The 17805-nt window shown below is 45.7% G+C and overlaps 2 protein-coding genes across 7 annotated transcripts in view; both read right to left on the minus strand.

The window, feature by feature from the left end:
• The window catches only part of BEND5 (BEN domain containing 5), a 46792-nt gene extending 37404 nt beyond the window's left edge, over positions 1 to 9388 (minus strand). For 2 of the 4 annotated variants that reach the window (XM_017655672.3, XM_017655665.3), the window contains exon 1: positions 9019 to 9388. In XM_017655672.3, the coding sequence (XP_017511161.1) occupies positions 9019 to 9240 (222 nt within the window). In that variant the 5' untranslated portion in view covers positions 9241 to 9388. Of the gene's footprint in view, positions 1 to 6560; positions 6767 to 9018 lie in introns of all 4 variants that reach the window. The other 2 variants (XM_037021909.2, XM_037021910.2) reach the window with 2 other exon arrangements.
• AGBL4 (AGBL carboxypeptidase 4) overlaps positions 1 to 17805 on the minus strand; it is a 1242012-nt gene that overhangs the window by 207115 nt on the left and 1017092 nt on the right. The window lies entirely within an intron of this gene.

The following is a 17805-nucleotide window of genomic DNA, read 5'->3' on the forward strand; positions in this document are numbered from 1 at the left end:
TCTCAAATTGAGGGTGATGCCTCACATCCCTATCTCATCCACAGAAGAACCCTGAATAATCATAGTCATCATAAAAGTGGAAGAAATGGTTGGGAGAAGGAGGCCCAGTAGCTAATAAAAGCAGCCCAGTCTTTTGAGGTGGTGCTTGTTTGGAATCCTGGCTCTGCTACGTATTAACTGTGGGAACCTGGGCAAGCTACTTGGCCTGTCTGAGACTCAGTTTCATTATTTGTAAAGTGGGGATAATAAACTGTTTTTCAAAAGATATTGCATGTAAAGAACCAAGCACAGTCCCTTTCTTGTCATAGGTGTTTGATGAACAGTGGCTCTGAGGCTACCCCACAGGTTATGTGCTCGGCTTTTATCCCAGGGCAAACAGAACCACTGCAGGTATCTGACACAGATGGAGACATGATAGAAGAGATGTTTTAGAAAGATTAATGTGGCAGTGGACAGCAAGACGGATGAGGTGTGAGGAGGAGACTGAACAGAGGGAGACAAGAAGCTGTAACTCCTGACTGGTCCCATTAGTGAAGGTGAATGGTGGTGTGGATCATCCAAGACAGCAAATAACTCCATGCAGCATTTTAATGTGGCTTGGAGGATACTTCTGGCTTTGAGTTCCAGGAAACCATAGAAGAAACTAGCAGAGAACAGAAGGGTGAGGAAAACTCTCTCTAGTTAACCTGCCTTTGTAACTGCTCCAAGCTGAAAACCAAATAATCAATTTTAGTATAAACAGAAATATATGTAGCCTCTGAAGAGACAAGCTTCACTAATTCTGAGTTCTTGATTCTTTTGTTTTCAGGGAAAAGAAAACTAGCATGATTTTGGCATCATTATCTCCTCCTCCTTTCCAGCTACTATGATATCAGCTAATTGCATTCATCCATTCAAAAAATACTGGGTGAGCACCTACTATGTGTCAGGCCCCATGCCAAATTCTTTACTAACATCAATAGTTAATCCCCATAAAATTATATTGAAGCAGAAACCGAGGATCAAAGAAGTGAAGTGACTTGCCTAAGACATAGAGCTATTAAATAGCAGAGCCAGAATTTCAAGTCAGGTCTGCATGACACTCCAGCCCTGTTCCTATCACCTAATTATCTTCAGGGATAAGAGAAAAATGGTGCAGTTGCTATAACTTCTTCAACTGAACTAAAAGGCATATGAATAATGGTGAGCGGGTCAATGTAACTCCCAAAATAGTTCTCTTTCTTTTGAGACCTTGTCTACAACAAGACAATGCTGTGATAAACTCCCAAATCAAACTAATCACTATACAAGTTTTAAGTTTTTCATCTGTATGAAAATCCTGTGATGTTTTATGTTTGCATTAAAAAGAGGCACACCACAGAAGAGACATACACATTGCATTCTCTGGCCTATGATCTTTGTTTTTATAAAATCCAAAGCAGACAAAATTCTCAAGTTTCAAGGCCTGCATCCAGCCAAGACAACAAAAGGAGGAGTGCCCTGCTGTGGTACAGCAGGAAGAAATCAGGAGTCACTGGTGCGAGGCCTGGCTCTATAACTAACTCTCTGGATGACCAGTCACTTCCTCTGGGAGGTGACTTTTCTGTAAAGCATGGGGACTCGACTAGAAAACCTCCACAAGTCCTTCCAGCTATGTGCCCACCAGCCAGCCACAGGGAATTCCCAGTCTCTTTCTCCTCTGTGCTGCAGGGATGATTGAGGCCCTCCAGGTGGGCACATGGGAAGAAATGTCCTGCTAAGGCCATCCAGAAAGGAGGAGAAGGAATTACTAGCCAGGGTCAGCAGGGCTCCTGGCTTCATTCCCACCACCACACTGGCCTTGGAACAGGACTGGGGCATACACCACTCCAGGAACTTTACCCAGCTGGCTCATCTACCAGGGACATAAGTGGCCCCAGCATAGGGTCACAGAGGGCTGGCCATGACATCGGGGCAGATGGTAAGCCTTTCATGCTGAAGCTAAATCCCAGGAAGATTTAAAACACATAAGTTAAATTTTAAACTTGTCTGCTCCATACATGCACTTGTTCCTCTAAGTCACTCCTCACCATAAATGGTGATACTCACAATTAAGCGTGTTGTTCACTCAGCAACTCTTACCCACTGTAGTTCTTAACAGCTGCCTGTATTTGATGAGCACCTATTATGTGCCAGACACTTTTCCATAACCCCTTGCTAAAGCACAGTGGGCAACTAGCTGATTACTATCCCTGTGTTACAGATGAGCACCTGAAACTCAGAGAAGTAAAGTACTCTCCCTTAGGTCACATAGCTTGTAAGTAGCTGGGTCGCGACTTGAACCCAGGCTGTCTGACTTCAAAGCCTATCTTCTTTTAGCTCTTTATAATTTCCTGTGATGCTTAAGTGACCCAGAGGTCATCTAACCAAATTCACCCACAGGGCAGGATTCCATTCCAGAAGATCCCTGACCTGATTGCTATCTCTGGTGACAGGGAGCTCCTCGCCATGCTGGAAGCCCTTTCCATTATTCATTTGCTCTTTCTGATATTATTATACTGCTCTCACCAATCCTATGGATTCCACTCTCTGGTTCACACTCTGCTTTCTGGACCCCAAAGAACAGGTCTGATCCTTCCTCCATTGGGACAAAAGCCAGACACTGAAAACTACCAAAGTATCATCCCATTCAGTTCTTTTCTCCTCCTGTTTATGTATCCGGTTGTCCTCTCCCATGTCTCACCAAGAAGCTCAGAAGAAAAAGTAGTTGCTGCACAGTTGCAAGAAAGAAACACAAGACTAGGTCTGGGACCCAAAGACGGCTCTCCTTGTCCGATTCCCAGGACACCCCTCTCTCCTGGGGATTGCTCGAGTGTCCATCCACCTCTTGTTGCTTCTTCCAGTCACCGTTTTTGGGCTCTTCCTTGGCTGTCCCCTTAAAAGCTGATGTTCTGAAGCCTTCTGCCCTGCGTGATTCTCCCTGCATCCTCTCCCACTGTGACCTCACCATTCCCATGGCTAATGATTTCCACATTCGGATCTTCAGCCCCATGTCAGAGCACGTCTCTGAACCTCAGACCACGTGCCTAACTGCTCTCCTGGAGGATCTATCTGCCCAGCTGTCCTAGGACCCAGAAGATTCAACTTGTCCCAAACTGAATTCATCACCTCCCTTTCCAACCAACAACTCTTCCAGTGCTGCCCCTGGAGGAAGGTGAGCCCAGACCACCGTGTCAGCATCACCTGCTCACCATGGCCAGTGGGTTCCCGAATCCCATGGCCCCTCCTTTCCTGACCCACCTGGGACCTATCACCACCACTGCTGCCTTGGACTGAACTATTCACACGTCTCTACTGGGACGCCTTAGCCCAATGCCTGGCACCTGCCTGGTACCCAGAACACCCACTCAACAGTTGTTTAAGTGGTTTTCTTCTCCCAGATAAAACAAGAAGCCCTCTCTCTCACAAGGATGTAGACTGAGTATATGGAAAATCCTAGCACTGAACCTGGTTCCAGGTGAGAGCTTAATATTTAGTAAATTAATCTTTGAAGGCAAACAATGTCTGTTCCTCCTCTGGCATTTCCCTCCAGGAGAAGGCTGCACACTTAGCATACTCTGTACCTGCAGAACTTAAATGAACACTCTTTCAGTGAGCATTTTAAAATGAAGGGTACACACAGCTCTTTCTAAGGAGTTTATAAGACAAAGCAGGTAGGCACAGTGGAAAGAGATTAGTTTTGGGAATCAAAGATCTAAATTTGAATTCCACTTTTCTGGTGTGCTTTTAAAAATAAAAATCCAGGGTGTTCTTGAATAACAAAATACCACACAAAAGAGCAAGATCTCAGCTTGCCTGGGGCAATTCTTTCTTTCATCTTGTGAACCAGAACTCTGAAGTGCTCTGTAGCACATACTTTTTAGTTGTAACAAATATGTGGTTCTTGAACAAAACAAATCACATTAGACTGAACCTTCAATGGTTAACATTTTAGTAAAATCCGCAACAGATGACAGCAGGCAAGTTCTAATCTTTGCTCCAACATATATCAGCAGAACATGTCAAAACCTAAATTAAAAGTTTTCACTCGCTTTAAGAAAAAAAAAAAAAACGAATCCTTTCGTTGGCAGTCTTCCACTGATGACATGCAACAATCTTTGCATACGAAATCGGCTAGTCCCCTGCTTCCCTGCTAACTTTGTAGGAGTTCCAAAACATTTCTGGAGCAAATGATCTATTTGGGCCGACAATGCCAAGCTGGGACCTGAGCCCTGAATGAGCTAAAATTACCAAAGCAAGAAGAACGTGGCTTTGGAAGCTATTTCCCCCAAGTGTGGGGTTTCTTCTAGGCGAAGTGATAAAGAATGTTGACTCTTTCCAGATGAACAAAGTTGAATGAAACCTCAAAATCCCACTGCAGGTTTCTGTTCTGAAGAACAAATTACCACTACAGAGGTTCCTGTCCTCCCTACCTTCTCCCCGCAAGCATAAAAAATGCACGTGTCTTCCCAAAGATCGTTGAGTTCAACGTGGGCTGACTAGTGAGGGCTGTGTGCTGGGCACTGTGGCTGCAGAGACCAGGAAGGCAGGCCCCTGTCTGGTAGGAAGATAGGCACATTCAGGACTAATCAAGGACACAAAATACTAAGATCCATAAGCAAGAACAAGCAAAGTTAACAGAGAGAGCTCTGAGGAGGGAGAGTCTCCCTTGGGGGCAGAGGGTGGGACAGGGAGGCAGGGTGCTCCCGTCTTCTGTCCACTCCTCTATCACAGCCCTGAGCTCCCTGACTGCACACATGTCATATGTCTGCCTTCTCCACAGGAAGGGGAGCTCCCCGGGCAGAGGCCCAGTGTTGGACAATGATTAATCCACCCTGGTTCGCTCAAAGGAGTGCCTGAGGGGATGTTCTCAAACTGGCATGAAATACTTCAGGTCTAGGTAAAGTGCAAAGGGTGGGTGGAGCTGGAGAAGTAAGGTGGGGCTGGGGCCCTCTGAAGGTCCCAGGAAGAAGCTAATCTAAGGAGAGCAGTGAATTGACTAAGACTATGTTTTAGAACATTACTCTGACAGTAGCTTGGAAAACAGATTGGAGACAGGGTCATCAATTAGAGGGCTGCTGCTCTGGGTTAGATGAGTCAAGGCCAGACAGGCAAAGGCAGCGGTAGCGGTGCTGGAAATACTTAAAAGGTAAGCTGCAAAGCCACCTAGACCTGGGCCTCTCTGTGCTCTGCCAGTACCTGGCTCTATTTGTATTTAGCCCTTACATGTAGCCTTAAGACTACACACTCCCTGAGGAAGGTGTCCATTCCTTATCACTCGGGCCCCCAACAGGAACTCTACACTACAGAGCTTGAAAAGTTCACTCTGGCCTCCCCTCGATCCTGCTGTCAGTTCAACTCTGCCAGTGCGGATGTGTTGGTGCATTGTACATTCACTTCTTACATCACTGGGCCTGGCATATGGGAAGTATTAAGGGGATTTTTGACAACAGAAGGAATTTAGCACACCCAAACAATAATAACAGAGCATAGGTATCCTGTTAGAATGGCACAGAATTTCAAGACTCTGAGCCTAGAGAAACCAGTTTGGGTCCCGTAAAAACAACAACAACACAAAATTCAATCCCATGAAACCCAGTAGCAGGCTGCATTGCAGTTAGATAATGGTGAGCTCTCCAAATGGGTAGCTCTCACTTTTACAACCTGTTTGTCAAATAAATGAGAGTAAGGAGAGACCACAGTCCAAAGGTCAGCCAAGGCTTGAGTTATGTGGACTGTGCCATGGAGGATGGGTGCCCCTTTGAGATTTCCTTAGGAAAATGACAGTTGAAGGTGGAGAAGACAAGATGTGGGGCTCTGCAGGACTGAGGCTGGTAAGAGAAGAAGAGGAAGAACAGAATGGGCTTGAAAACCCAGAAACTCATCTGCCCACCGGCACCCAAACTTGCCTTGAGCTGTAAGCTTCCTGACAGTTCTTACATTTCCTTTCAGTCCTTCCCAGCATGTTCTATGGCTGATGGGAACGTCAGCTACTTTTCAGGGGAGAATGCTAAGCAGGGCTGTGGCACTGGGAGACCTGTGTTGCAGGTCTAGCTTTGCCGTTTACTAGCTGTGAAGCTGTAGGCAAGTCTCTGAGACTCAGTGTCCTCATGTATAAAAGGGAATAATAACAATCCCCACCAACAGGGTCCCAGGGGAGACAAACAGAGAAAAAGCACCGACACATAGCAAGACTTCCCACAGAGGTGGATTTGTTTGTTCTTCCTCCAACTGAAATTGCAATTTGTTGAGAAGAGGGTTTGTATACCAGGGTCTGACACACACTGAAACCATGATGTAAACCCCTACAGGCTGGACAAATGCAAAGTCCCACAGCAGTGGCTTGGACAGCTCCTGGGTACAAGAAGTACACTTAGAGACAGCTCTGGGTTGACCCGGGCAAATACTCAGTAAAGGAACACACTTCTGACCCAAAGCCAGAACGTAGCCCTGAAGCTGCCTCTGAAACCATGCCTTTGGTGCCAGAGTGAGTTCGATTACTCACGGCTACCTTGCCAACAGAAAGCCATCTCTGCCTCCCCCTTGAAGGCTCACCTACTCACCTTTGGTGCCACAACACAGTAATATTTACATCTAGGAGATGCCAGAAGATGAGCTCTTTTAGATGAAGTCACTGCAAGTGATTCTCAGAGCCATTGCATTCAAGTCAAGATGGGGTTTGAAGACACGAACCAGAGTTCTTCCAGGATAAACGAATGCTCAAACCCATCCCGGCCTTCCAATCAGGTCTGCAGCCAGGTCAGGGGCTCTAATTTAAAAATTAACCAGCTGATTGAATTCAAAATGTGGTCTAGGCAACCTCAAGTTGTTTCTTTCTCCCCCACCCCCCACTTTCTCTTCCTGAGAAAAAAGGGAAGAGAAGCGGAGAAAAGCGCTTTTCAACTCACTTTGCTCAAACTGAATCTACTCTGCCAATTTCCAGATGCTGCCTAGGTTTTTTTTTTGTTGTTGTTTTTAATAATCTCAGAGATTTATCAATATTCCAACGTGGAGGATGAATACTCTAGGGATTCAAGATTCATGGTCCTCAGACCACTAACTACATATATCTTACTTATGAGGACTTTCACTGGTTTTTAAAATCAGAGTCAGAGGGGGCTGCCATCTGCCTAACAGCCTCTCTGCAGTGTCTGAAGAGCCAAGCACAGTGTTTATATTTGCTGAATGAACAAATGGATGAATGAACAATCTCTGAAGGAGGAAAACAGCCGTTACACATTACGCCACATACGTGCCACCAACTCCTTCTGACACATACCACTTGCCCTCTCCTAAGCCCTTCCAGATCTAGAAGTATATACAATGATCAAAAAGTGTGCTTTCTCTCCTTCTAGCCAAAGGCGAGCTAAAGTTACAATCTAGTTACAACTTCCTCAAACCTATACTCTTGGGGAATAATCTCCTAGTCCCTTCCCTCAGGTAATTAAAAGCAAGCAAGCAAACAAAATAAGGCCTCATCAGCTACAAGGGTTTCCCTTTTCCACATACTTACACTCACTCTCAGCTTTCTAGCCCTAGGTGTCCCAGGTGTTGTGTTCCAAGTGATTTACACCCCTGTGCCTCAGGGCTTGTCAGGGAGGTGGTGAGGAAATAGTCTGTCAAAAAGGGCCCTAGGCACTGCTCTGTGTCCAGTTCTTCTTCCAGTCCTCAACTCCGGCAAACCCACTTCCCAGAGGCAACATGATGTGGTGGAAAGGAACTAGAGTCATGAGCCAGAGCTCTAATGTACTGCTAATTTGCCACGGGACCCTAGGCAAGTCACTTCTCTGTTTCAAGCCAAATGTGCTTCCTTATGTGCCAAATTTAAGTATGATGCATGCTGGATTAATCTTTGAGGCTAAATGTCAGAAAGCGAAGGAAGTTGGAAAAAAAACAAAAAATCTCAAAACTACAAAATACAAGCAATACCTTCATTCAGTTCCTAGTCCCTGGTGTTCGCTTCCAAATAGAGGGCAGGGTGGCTTACTCTCTCTGCCCACTCTAAGGTACACCTTCCTTACTGGCAGTAGCTAAAAGGCTGCTCCTCAAAACGGAAGTGATACTCTTCCTCGCATATCCGTACAAAAGCCTCCTAAAACTAGTGGGAAAGAAAGTCCATGGACTTTTCTTCACAAAGGAAAAGGTACTTCAATATGGCAGAAGGAACTTGGTGCAGGAGGCTGAAGGGCTGTTTTCTTGTCCTATCACCAACTGAACCTCAGTATCTTCATCTGTCAAATGGGGATGAGACCACTTGCCTTGCCTTGCCTATTTCTCAGGGCCCTGGGAAAGTAGGAATGAGAGGCTGGGTCTTAACCTAACTTGTATAAACTCTTTCCTCATCCTCAGCTCTCACTCAGGGAGCCAGCCCCCTGAGAGATTCAAAAGGGGTGTGGAGATGGAGAGATGCTGAGGGCCACTGCCTCTTTACTTCTGCCACCTAGCCAGGGGCAGGACAGGGTGACACCCAGGGCTCAGTAATCAAGGCCTCCTCATCCTATGCAGTGATGGCCCGTTTGGGGCAAGGATGTCACAGCTTCCCTCTGTGAAGAGGGCCTCCCAACTAGAAGCCTGACAATACCGGCCTTGCCTCCTCACTCCCAGGAGGTACCAAGGGCCTTAAGACAGAGAAACTTAAGGAGACCATAGGGGCAGAGAGGGAAGGACTGGGAGAGAGGTAAAGAAAAGATGAGAGGCAGAAATGAAGCTACTAACAGGCGGAGAGAGAAAGGGAAAGTGAAGGAGCCAGGAACATAGACAGCAGCAGAAAGAGGAAGACAGACACATTTAGAGAGATGGAGACGGACTGACAGCGCGGAGTGTCTGGGAGGCGCGTAAGACAAAGGGGGCCATCCGGTATTTTTAACTGGTCTGGCCTTTTAGAGACACCCCGTCCCCCAAAGAAAAGCCTAGGGCGCAGGAGCAGGAGGCCTGAGCGAGCAGAGGCTCCCCCAGCCCTCTCCGCCCCGGCGCCCGGCCCCCTCCCTGGGTCCCACCGTCCCTGCCGGCCCCTTCGCTCACCTGCCAGCGCCAGGATCTGGGCCTTGTGGAGCAGCAGCGCGCCCCAGTCGCGGGGGGCGCGCGGGGGGCTCTCGGGCCCGGCGCCCAGCTCCTCCGGGCCCCGGTACACGGCGTACACCTTCTGGTTGTCAAAATCCAGCCGCGAGCGGGGGCTGAAGTCGCGCACGCACGACACGGGCAGCGCGTAGCAGACGTTGTCCTCCAGGAACCGCACAAAGGCATACATGGTGGGCGCCGGGGCGGGCCGGCTCGGCAGGTCAACCCGCGGGGCGGGCGCGGAGGTGGGGACCCGGCGGGGGGCGCGAGCCTCGCGGCCGGGCCGGGGGGCGGGGTGGCTCCCCGGGGCCCGGGCTTCCCCCCACTGTTATTGTTCCTGAAAGCACTGCTCTGCCAATCGGTTGCTCTCGCCTGGGCGCGGAAAAGAGAGGGAGGGGGGAGAGCGGGGCGGGGGGCGGGTGAGGGGGTTTGGAAGCGCACCGCCACTCGCAAAGTCAGACCCGAGCAATCACAGCCGGAGCGCGATTCGAGTCGGGAGAGGAAAGGACAGAGAGACTGAATTACAATAGTAATAATACTAATAACAGCAACAATAGCATTGCAGGGGAGGGGGGCAAAAAATGCATTCACAAAAAGTCGTGCTGCAAGGAGGATTATATTGCTTATATATAAACAAATTGCATTCCACTGCAACAAAACTGCATTGCAAAGGGGAGAAGAGAGCGAGAGAGGGTGAATGCAGGGCGGGGGCACAGTCTTGTTTGGATTCCTAAGTGTAAACTTGTACTTGCACGCGAGCAGAATTTTGGAGTGTTTCAGATAATTGCAGCCACTCCTCTCAGCTCTTTTCGCTTTTTCTTCATTCTTTCCTTCCATTCTCCCTTTCTCCCTCCCTGCCTCTCTCTCTCTCTCTCTCTCTTTTTTTTGCAAAATTGCCAGCTCCCCCTGTGGGGAGGGTCAGTCAGCTAGAAACGTTCCCCAGAGCTGCCAAACTAGTTCTGACCAGAACAGGGGCTTATCTGGGATTTCCAGTTGAACCAGCTGGCTAGGGTGACGGAGGGTTGTCAAGGGCTGCTGTCAGCCAGAGGGTGCCCCCTCTCCTGTAGTCTTCCTCCACTGGAGCACCTCTCCACGGCATACGTGCCTCTGAATTGGGACCAGTTGGAGGGAAGCAAGGACTGGAGCTGTGCTCTGAGGAAGTCAAGTGCAGGGCTAGCTGGGCTTTTCTGAGCACCTTAGGAAGTTCAGGAATGGAACTGTGGAATACCAGCCATTGCTCTGTCCCTAATACCACAGGCAGAAGAAAAGAGCCTGCAGGGGCTTGGATCCTCCCAAACAGGTCAGGGACGACAGCTGAAAGAGGCCAACCGGGCTGCAAACTCACAGGAACCCATCCGACATCAGAGGCAGTCAGCACCCTCACTGATGCCTCTTACAGGGTGGGCTTTTTTTTTTATTTTATCAAGTATGACTTCTTATGCCCCCATTTCCGGCCCTAGGCCTGACACTTGGGGGGGCCCAATGAATTTTGGGTGAAGAATAATAATAAATGAAAACCCACATTCGCCCAGCCATCCAGTCATTCATTCTTTTACTCAAGCAACCAATGCTCATTGGGTATGTACTACTCGCTAGTTGGGTATGGACTACTCTGGCTGGGTGCTACAGGTGGAGAGATGAGCAGACAGGACAAACACCTGGATTCCTTGCAGTGTCAGTCAGTGTATCAGAACTTGAGTCTCGGTTTTGGAATTCTGTGCCAAAATCAGGTGACTCAATGAGTATCACACATGTGCTGTCCTCAAAACCCTTACCATCTGGCCTGGGAGTATTAAAAAAGTATAAGTAAGTCATTATGTTATAGTGAGGAAAATGTTCTCATAGAGGAATACTTGATGGAGGTGGCAGACTCAATTAAATACTGTATTTTTATAAAAATTCATTTAAATTCTGTAAAAAAAACAAAGTAGATGCACCAAAATGTTATTTCTTAATAGTGGTGGGCAATCTTGTTTACTTTTGTGTTTTACATTTACTTCTTTACATTTACATTTATTTTCCACAATGAGGTCTTACTTTATACTCAGAAAACATTAAGCATTATTTTTTTAAAACCACTGTGCTCACATTTCAGATCAGCTACTCTAATGAAGTAGATAAGCCCAAACCCCCAAATTATTTCACAGTGATTTGGGAAGAATACTTATACAGGTGACCCTCATTAACACAGTCCTCCCAGATCCAAATGTATGGGTCAGATCAAGTTCCTGTTAAGCAAGTCCCTGGTTATTTATGTGGTGACAGCCAGCCAGACATGACCACTAGCTGTCCTGATGCAGATTTTGGTTGTACATAGCCTCACACACTTGTAGAAAAAAGCAGTACCACCCTGAGTTGTTCCAGCAGATTTACCTTCATGATTATGATTTCTTTGGACCAATCTTAAATGAGTTTTTCTTTTAAGAATACAGTCTTATGGTGGTCAATGGGAAGCAATATGTAGCAAGACTTCTTATAACTCATAAGTTAGAACATGGAGAGTTGGCCCTACTTAATGAAAATTCATGAAACTCTAAGCTCTTTGCAAATAATTCCAAGTAGCACCATGACCAATCTCCTATCCCACCTAAATGAGGGTGATCCTCAAATACATTACCAGTCTCCTCTCTTAACCACCTTCTTGTACACAGTAAACTCCAGACACATTACACTGTTTGAAATTTCCCAAGACAGCAAGTTTTACCAAGTCCCAAGCCTTTGTGCTGTTCTGCCCTCATCCTGGGAAATTCTTCCTCCCAGAGTGCACAGTGACCTGAACTTCCCCTGACAATCAGCTCAGCTGTCATCTCCCCTGTGAAGCCTTCATCTCCCCTGTGAAGCCTTCGCCACCTACTCATACTCCACAAGCACAGGCAGTCCCTGTCGACTAGTTTGTCCCAACACCATTATCTTCCCTCATTAGAATGAGCTCTTTGAAGGAGGACAAAAAAGGCTGAGTGACCTCAGCATCCTAGGTTCCCAGCACAGGAATCAATGCTTATAAAACAAATGTATTAAACAATGACAGAGAGAGCATGAATAGCAAACCTCTTGCATGATTTTTCTGAAAGTCTGTCCTTTCTTTGCTGAGCTGGAGCTGAATACAAACACTGCCTTTCGTCTTCCCAGTGACCAAAGGATAGAAGACCAATTCTACTCCTTGGGAGACAGACACATTCACGAGCATATAAATATCTCAGGTTCAAACAAATTCCCCACCCAAGTCAATATAAATAATTCTCATAAGGGGGTAGTTCCATTTCCCAAGAACCCAGAGAAAACAAAAGGACCAACAATGATGAGGATGGCAACAGAGTAAATGCAGACTCAAACAGATTTTACAGGTAGGTGAACAGAATGGATTCTAGAGAAGGAATGGCAGGTATAGGATGCTCAAAGAGACACCCTTGGACAGCCTTGGGGCAACAGAGTTTCTGCCTCTCATGTGACTCATACAATCAGTCTTTTAACCCAGCTTCATGGAGAACCTACTAAATGCCTCCTCTGCCTGTGAAAACGGAGTCAGAGTACCTCTTTGACCCTGAGATTGTAGCCCCAGCTTTACACACACCAGCAACTCAAGCAGTGGATTCATTGATTGGCAAGCGAAGACAGTTTAAAAGTACAGATCTCAGACTTAAAGAGGCAGTTAAAATGTCAAGTTCAACCAAATCATGGTTGAATTCCCTCTTCAATGCCAAATGGTCATCTAGATATCTCTTACGCAGTTCTCATGTCAGGTAGTTTACTACCATCCCTTAACTTTTGGACACTACGAATTTTAGAAAGGTCTTCCTTACACTGAGGCAGAATCTTTCAAATTGTAGCTGCTACACTAGGTTCACCACGAAGAGTCTCATGTTAGCTCTTCAGATGTGGGAAAACTTGGGATCCTGTCTCCTTAGGGTCTTGCCTGTCTTCTACCCAGACGTCTTTAATTCCTTCACCTATTTCTCCTCATATGACTAGTTTTAGTGATGATAACTGTGCTATTTTTCCTCCAAAGCTTATTATAAATCATACATGCCAAGTGCCACATATGCATGAGCTCAATTTCACACCAAAGCCTTAAAGTGGGTGCTTTTAACCCCATTATAGAGTTGAGAAAACAGCAAAGCAGTTTGGCTCTAGGAGTCTTGGAAGGCTGTGGTCATACTTGCATTTTAGATGGTTTACTCTAGAAGCAGCAGGGGGAAAGGATGGCAGGGGAGGCAAGACTCGGGACTGGGAGGCCTGCGATGAGGCTGACTGTCCTTGCCTGCCCATCCCCTGATTCCCTCTTCCTGCAGGCCAAATGTACTTTGCTTTTCATCCAACTCACTTTAATGGAGCAGAAAATGTACACATCTGGGGCAGCTTTGCAACTGAGTCTCCATTGTGTTTTCCTGTTGAGTTTTGCAGAGCCTTGGGTTAATGTCAAGCTTCTTCAGTTTAGCCAGCTGAAGCATGTTCAGTGGCAGCAGTGGGACTTATGTTTCATATTACTGCATGGAATTCTCAATGTACTTTGCAAAACTATTTTAAGGAGACCTGGGTTCTGTGAATTTTTAAAGCAATTGGAGCGTGTCTTCACAACCTCTCTGCTAATGATTGACCACATTTTTTGATGATTTTGCCTTTTTTTCCTGTGATATTTCTTTTGTCTCTGCTTTTTTTCCCCCTCCCATAAAAGTGACTTGCTGTGCTGGGTGCTCAGGGTCACTGTCTTTTCAGGTAGATTTTTCTCTTCAGGTCGATCCCAAGGAAGGGATGTTGTTAGATAGCCAGAAGGATAGGATCTGGACCTGCTTGGAGGCCCATTGTGGACGTTATCCTGAGTTGGGTCCTGTACCCCAAAGCAGGGGCACCAACCCAGTGCACTCACGTGAACTTCTGATGATGAACTCTGGCTAAGTTTGGTTGTGGGGTTTGGGGCACGGGAAGAGTGGAGCAGTAGAGAGGGGAAGGAAGGAAAGAGAGGAGTTGCATGTTGAGTACAAGCTCAAACCTTACCCGGAGTTAAAGAGAATGCCAACTTCTCAGGTAGGTGACAGCTTGGAGGACCAAAGGAATACAGACTTCAGAATCAGATTAGGAGTTAAAATATTTTTGTAGTTACTTTGGGTAAGGTAGTTCATCTCCCTGGCTTCAGTTTTCTTACCTGTAAAGTGAGGCTATTAATGTTTATCTTCTAAGGTGCTGTAAGAATTAGGGCAGGAGATTTACTTTCCTTCCTTTCTGTATATCTGGGTCATCTGGGGAACTGAAAAAATATTCCACTCCCAGGTCCTATTCCTCAAGATCCTGATTCAGTTGGTCTGGGGATAGGGCTTGGGAAATGACTTTTTTCTTCTTTTTTTAGTTCTCTGATTATTCTGCTATCAGACAAGGTTGAGCACCTCTGAGTTGGAGGATTTTAAGGCAGCATGCTAGTCACATAGGAATTACTCAGTAAGTCATAGATATCATTTTCAGGGAAAGTAGACAGTGCTCTGAAATGTCTATGAAACCTTTCTGAGGCACAATAATTTCTTCATCTGTAAAATGACATACTGATGTGGAATGAGGACAGGTTATTATGTAGTCTTAGGCTCTGGCTCCAAATCCTGGCTTAATACATATGTCCTATCCTTACTAAGTGTGTGGCCATAGACAAGTGACTTAATATCCCTAGGAATCCCTTTTTTTATGGGAATATTAATACAGCTTTCTAGGGTTGTTATGAGGATTAAATGAGATAATCCATATAAAAAGCTTAGCATCATGCCTGACATGAAGTGGGTCCTCAATAAATGATAATTGCTCATATTGTTATTATCATGATTATTATTATAGTTATTATGAGAGCTCTTATCCCCATGTGGAGAGTTGGGTGTCCAATACATGTTGATCGAATCAAATTGAATATAATGAGCTGAATAATGCTGATAATTATCCAACAAGCACCCCACAACACTTCCACACAAGTGCTATCCCCGTTAAACCAGAGCCTGTGGACACAGGTCCCAGGCAGCAAAGAAGCCCAGATTTCATGCGTTCAAGAGCCAGAGGCTACGGGGCCTTGCCCATACCTGCAGCAAAAACTTCCAAGTTACCATGTTTGGAGCCATTTATTCTTTCAAACTGATTTGGTTGAGTATTCTTTTAGAAGAAATAAAAACCTGCATGGATTATGTAAAATATAAAATACTGAAGCATTGGATGCTTTAGGAATGTGCATCTCAGCTCAATGTTCAGATTAAGCAGGTAATGGTTGGGTTTGACCAGTCAGATCTCAGCTGTGTTAGGATCATATGTGGGTCACACACAGGACACGGTGTCATGGATGATCTGAACCCAGACATTTTACTCTAGGAGTATATATTCTATATAGGCAACAAAAAACAAATGGATCTCTAGTTGTTGAAGACCAAAAGTAGTTTATGAGTAGAAGAGATTGTCACAAGAGAATGAGATTTGAATTGGCTGAATTAGAAAAGGAACAAAAAGAAACTGCCTTACCTTGGAAGAATGCAACTTGCCTCAATTATGAATTTCAATTAGGAGACAATTAGTTTTAGATACTGTTTCTGGTTTCCTTTATTAAATTAACTCACTCTGTTACTTTTTAGCTGAAATGTCACTTCCTCAGGTAAGTCCTCCCTGACTTACTTCTCCCAGTGCCATCCATAGACTAGCTTGAGGTCCCTGTTGCGTATTTCCACAGCTCCTTAAATTTCTCTTCATGGAGTTTGTCATAGTGCATACTATCTATTTGTTTTCCTATTGTCTGTCTCTTCCCCTAGACTGAAAGCTCCACTAGAGAAGAGACCCTATTGTCATCTTCATTGCTGTCTCTTAGCACCCTGGCACAGGGAGACCTCAAAAATGTCCCTGTTGAATGTGAGTGCATATCTGACACATAGGCCCTGGAGGAAAGAAAACTCCCCAAAGGTGAGGAGGGAGAAGAGTCCCAAGGGCCATATTCTGTCCCTCTGAGTCTCACTTTCCTCTTGTGAGTGTCTCTCTGTTTCTGGGCCCCTACCAAGTCTAGCTCCCACAATCTGGCCTCCAAAACAATAAAAGTTCCTTTTGTAATTTTCCCTTAGCAGCACTAGACAGGCTGACATTTTCAAAATATTTTTCTAAATACAAAGGGACCACAAAATGGAAATAATTAAAGAAAAATGTACACAGCAGAAAAACAGTCAATTTGACAATCACAAATAACTGACATACCCTAACACAATAATAATATAATAGTATAATAGTATCAGGAACCTCACTGACACAGCCCATGGGCCTCGTCCTGCAAGGCTAGGCTTCCTTCCTGACCTGACTGTTTGCTGGGAGTCATTGACTCACTGACCCCCCTACTCAGAGGTAGTTGCTTCACCCTCTTCTGAATGACGATTCCAACATTATTTGGCAGGTAACAGGGCAACCTACCTTCAAATATCACCTGTTAGCTCCCTGGCTACCATCTCAAGCTCATCTCAGGCTCTCACCTCAAGCACTCTGTTCTCAGAATGCCTGCCCTTCACAGGTCTTCCAGGGCCAGAGTGCACCCTACACTGTCACTTACTCTCAGGGTTTTGTGTGGTAACTCTGGGCTGCCATTCTGGGTGTGGGTCAGAGGCGCAAAAGAGGCACTACGTTCACTCAGAGATTTAAATCATTTCAGGTGCACATAGCGAACCAGGAACAACTCTGATTCTCTTATGAATGTCTCCTAATGCACCATAAGTTCAGTACAAAATCAGATGAATGAGAATGGAACTAACAATTCTTCATTTCTATGAGAGCTGCTGTGCTGGTCGCTTTACATGTTAGTTCTTTTAATCTTTTCAAAACACCCCACAAGGGTTGATGCTATTATTATCTTCAGTTTTCTGATGAGGAAACTAAGACTTAGAGAGGTGATAGAAGTTGCTTATAGTCACGCAGAGAAGACTTGAACCTCAGTTTCTTGATCCAAAGCTTGGGTTTCAAGGGATGTTTTGACATAGGCTTTACCTCAGGGTTTCTGAGGACTTGAGGAACTGAGTTGGCTGTAGAGTCTGATCCTAGATCCTCTTTTCCTAGAGGCTTGAATCTCCACCTAGAAATCTGAAAAATTAGACCTCATGGGGAAGTCCAGTATCTATCATTCCAAGCATTCGTAATTTTAGTAGCCAATGATTCTGCGAATACTGATGATTTGACTACATTTTCTGGGGTTTCGTGCTCCAAACAGTAAGTCATCATGTCCTCTTACTCCAGAGACCCTGAATTCAAGCACTCTGAGGTTTCTAACTGCTCAGATTTCCACAGTGTCACGCCTCCTGTTGATGGCCAGTGAGCTGGAACCTGTTGGGAATCACTGGTTTCTGCTTGGTCTGGGTGGAGGCTCCTCTGAGCTAGAACTGTCGAGGCTCAGGGAGTTCCAGTCAGAGATGTCTCTGTAAGAAGTGTCACTTCCTCCACCCCTATTCTCCCTCTGCTACTGCTTGAATGAATAAGAGTAGAAAATATAACAGTGAACCTTTATGGGTTGCTTACTTCATGCTGGGCTTTACACATATTTCCCATTTAATCTTCAAAACAATCCTGGGTGGCAGGTAGAATTAGCCTCATTTTAAAGTTGAGGGAACAAAGGCAGATGGATATTAGGTAACATGACCAAGGTGGTATAGGATAAATAGCAGAGCCGGGATTCCACTTCAGACTACTGGACTCTAGAGCCCCAACCATGGACTTCCAACCCATTTCTGTCTGCCTTTGAGTCTTGACTCTTGCCTCAGTGAGGGTGAT

This window comes from Manis javanica, chromosome 4 (assembly GCF_040802235.1).
Source record: "Manis javanica isolate MJ-LG chromosome 4, MJ_LKY, whole genome shotgun sequence".
In the NCBI taxonomy this organism is placed as follows: Eukaryota; Metazoa; Chordata; class Mammalia; order Pholidota; family Manidae; genus Manis; species Manis javanica.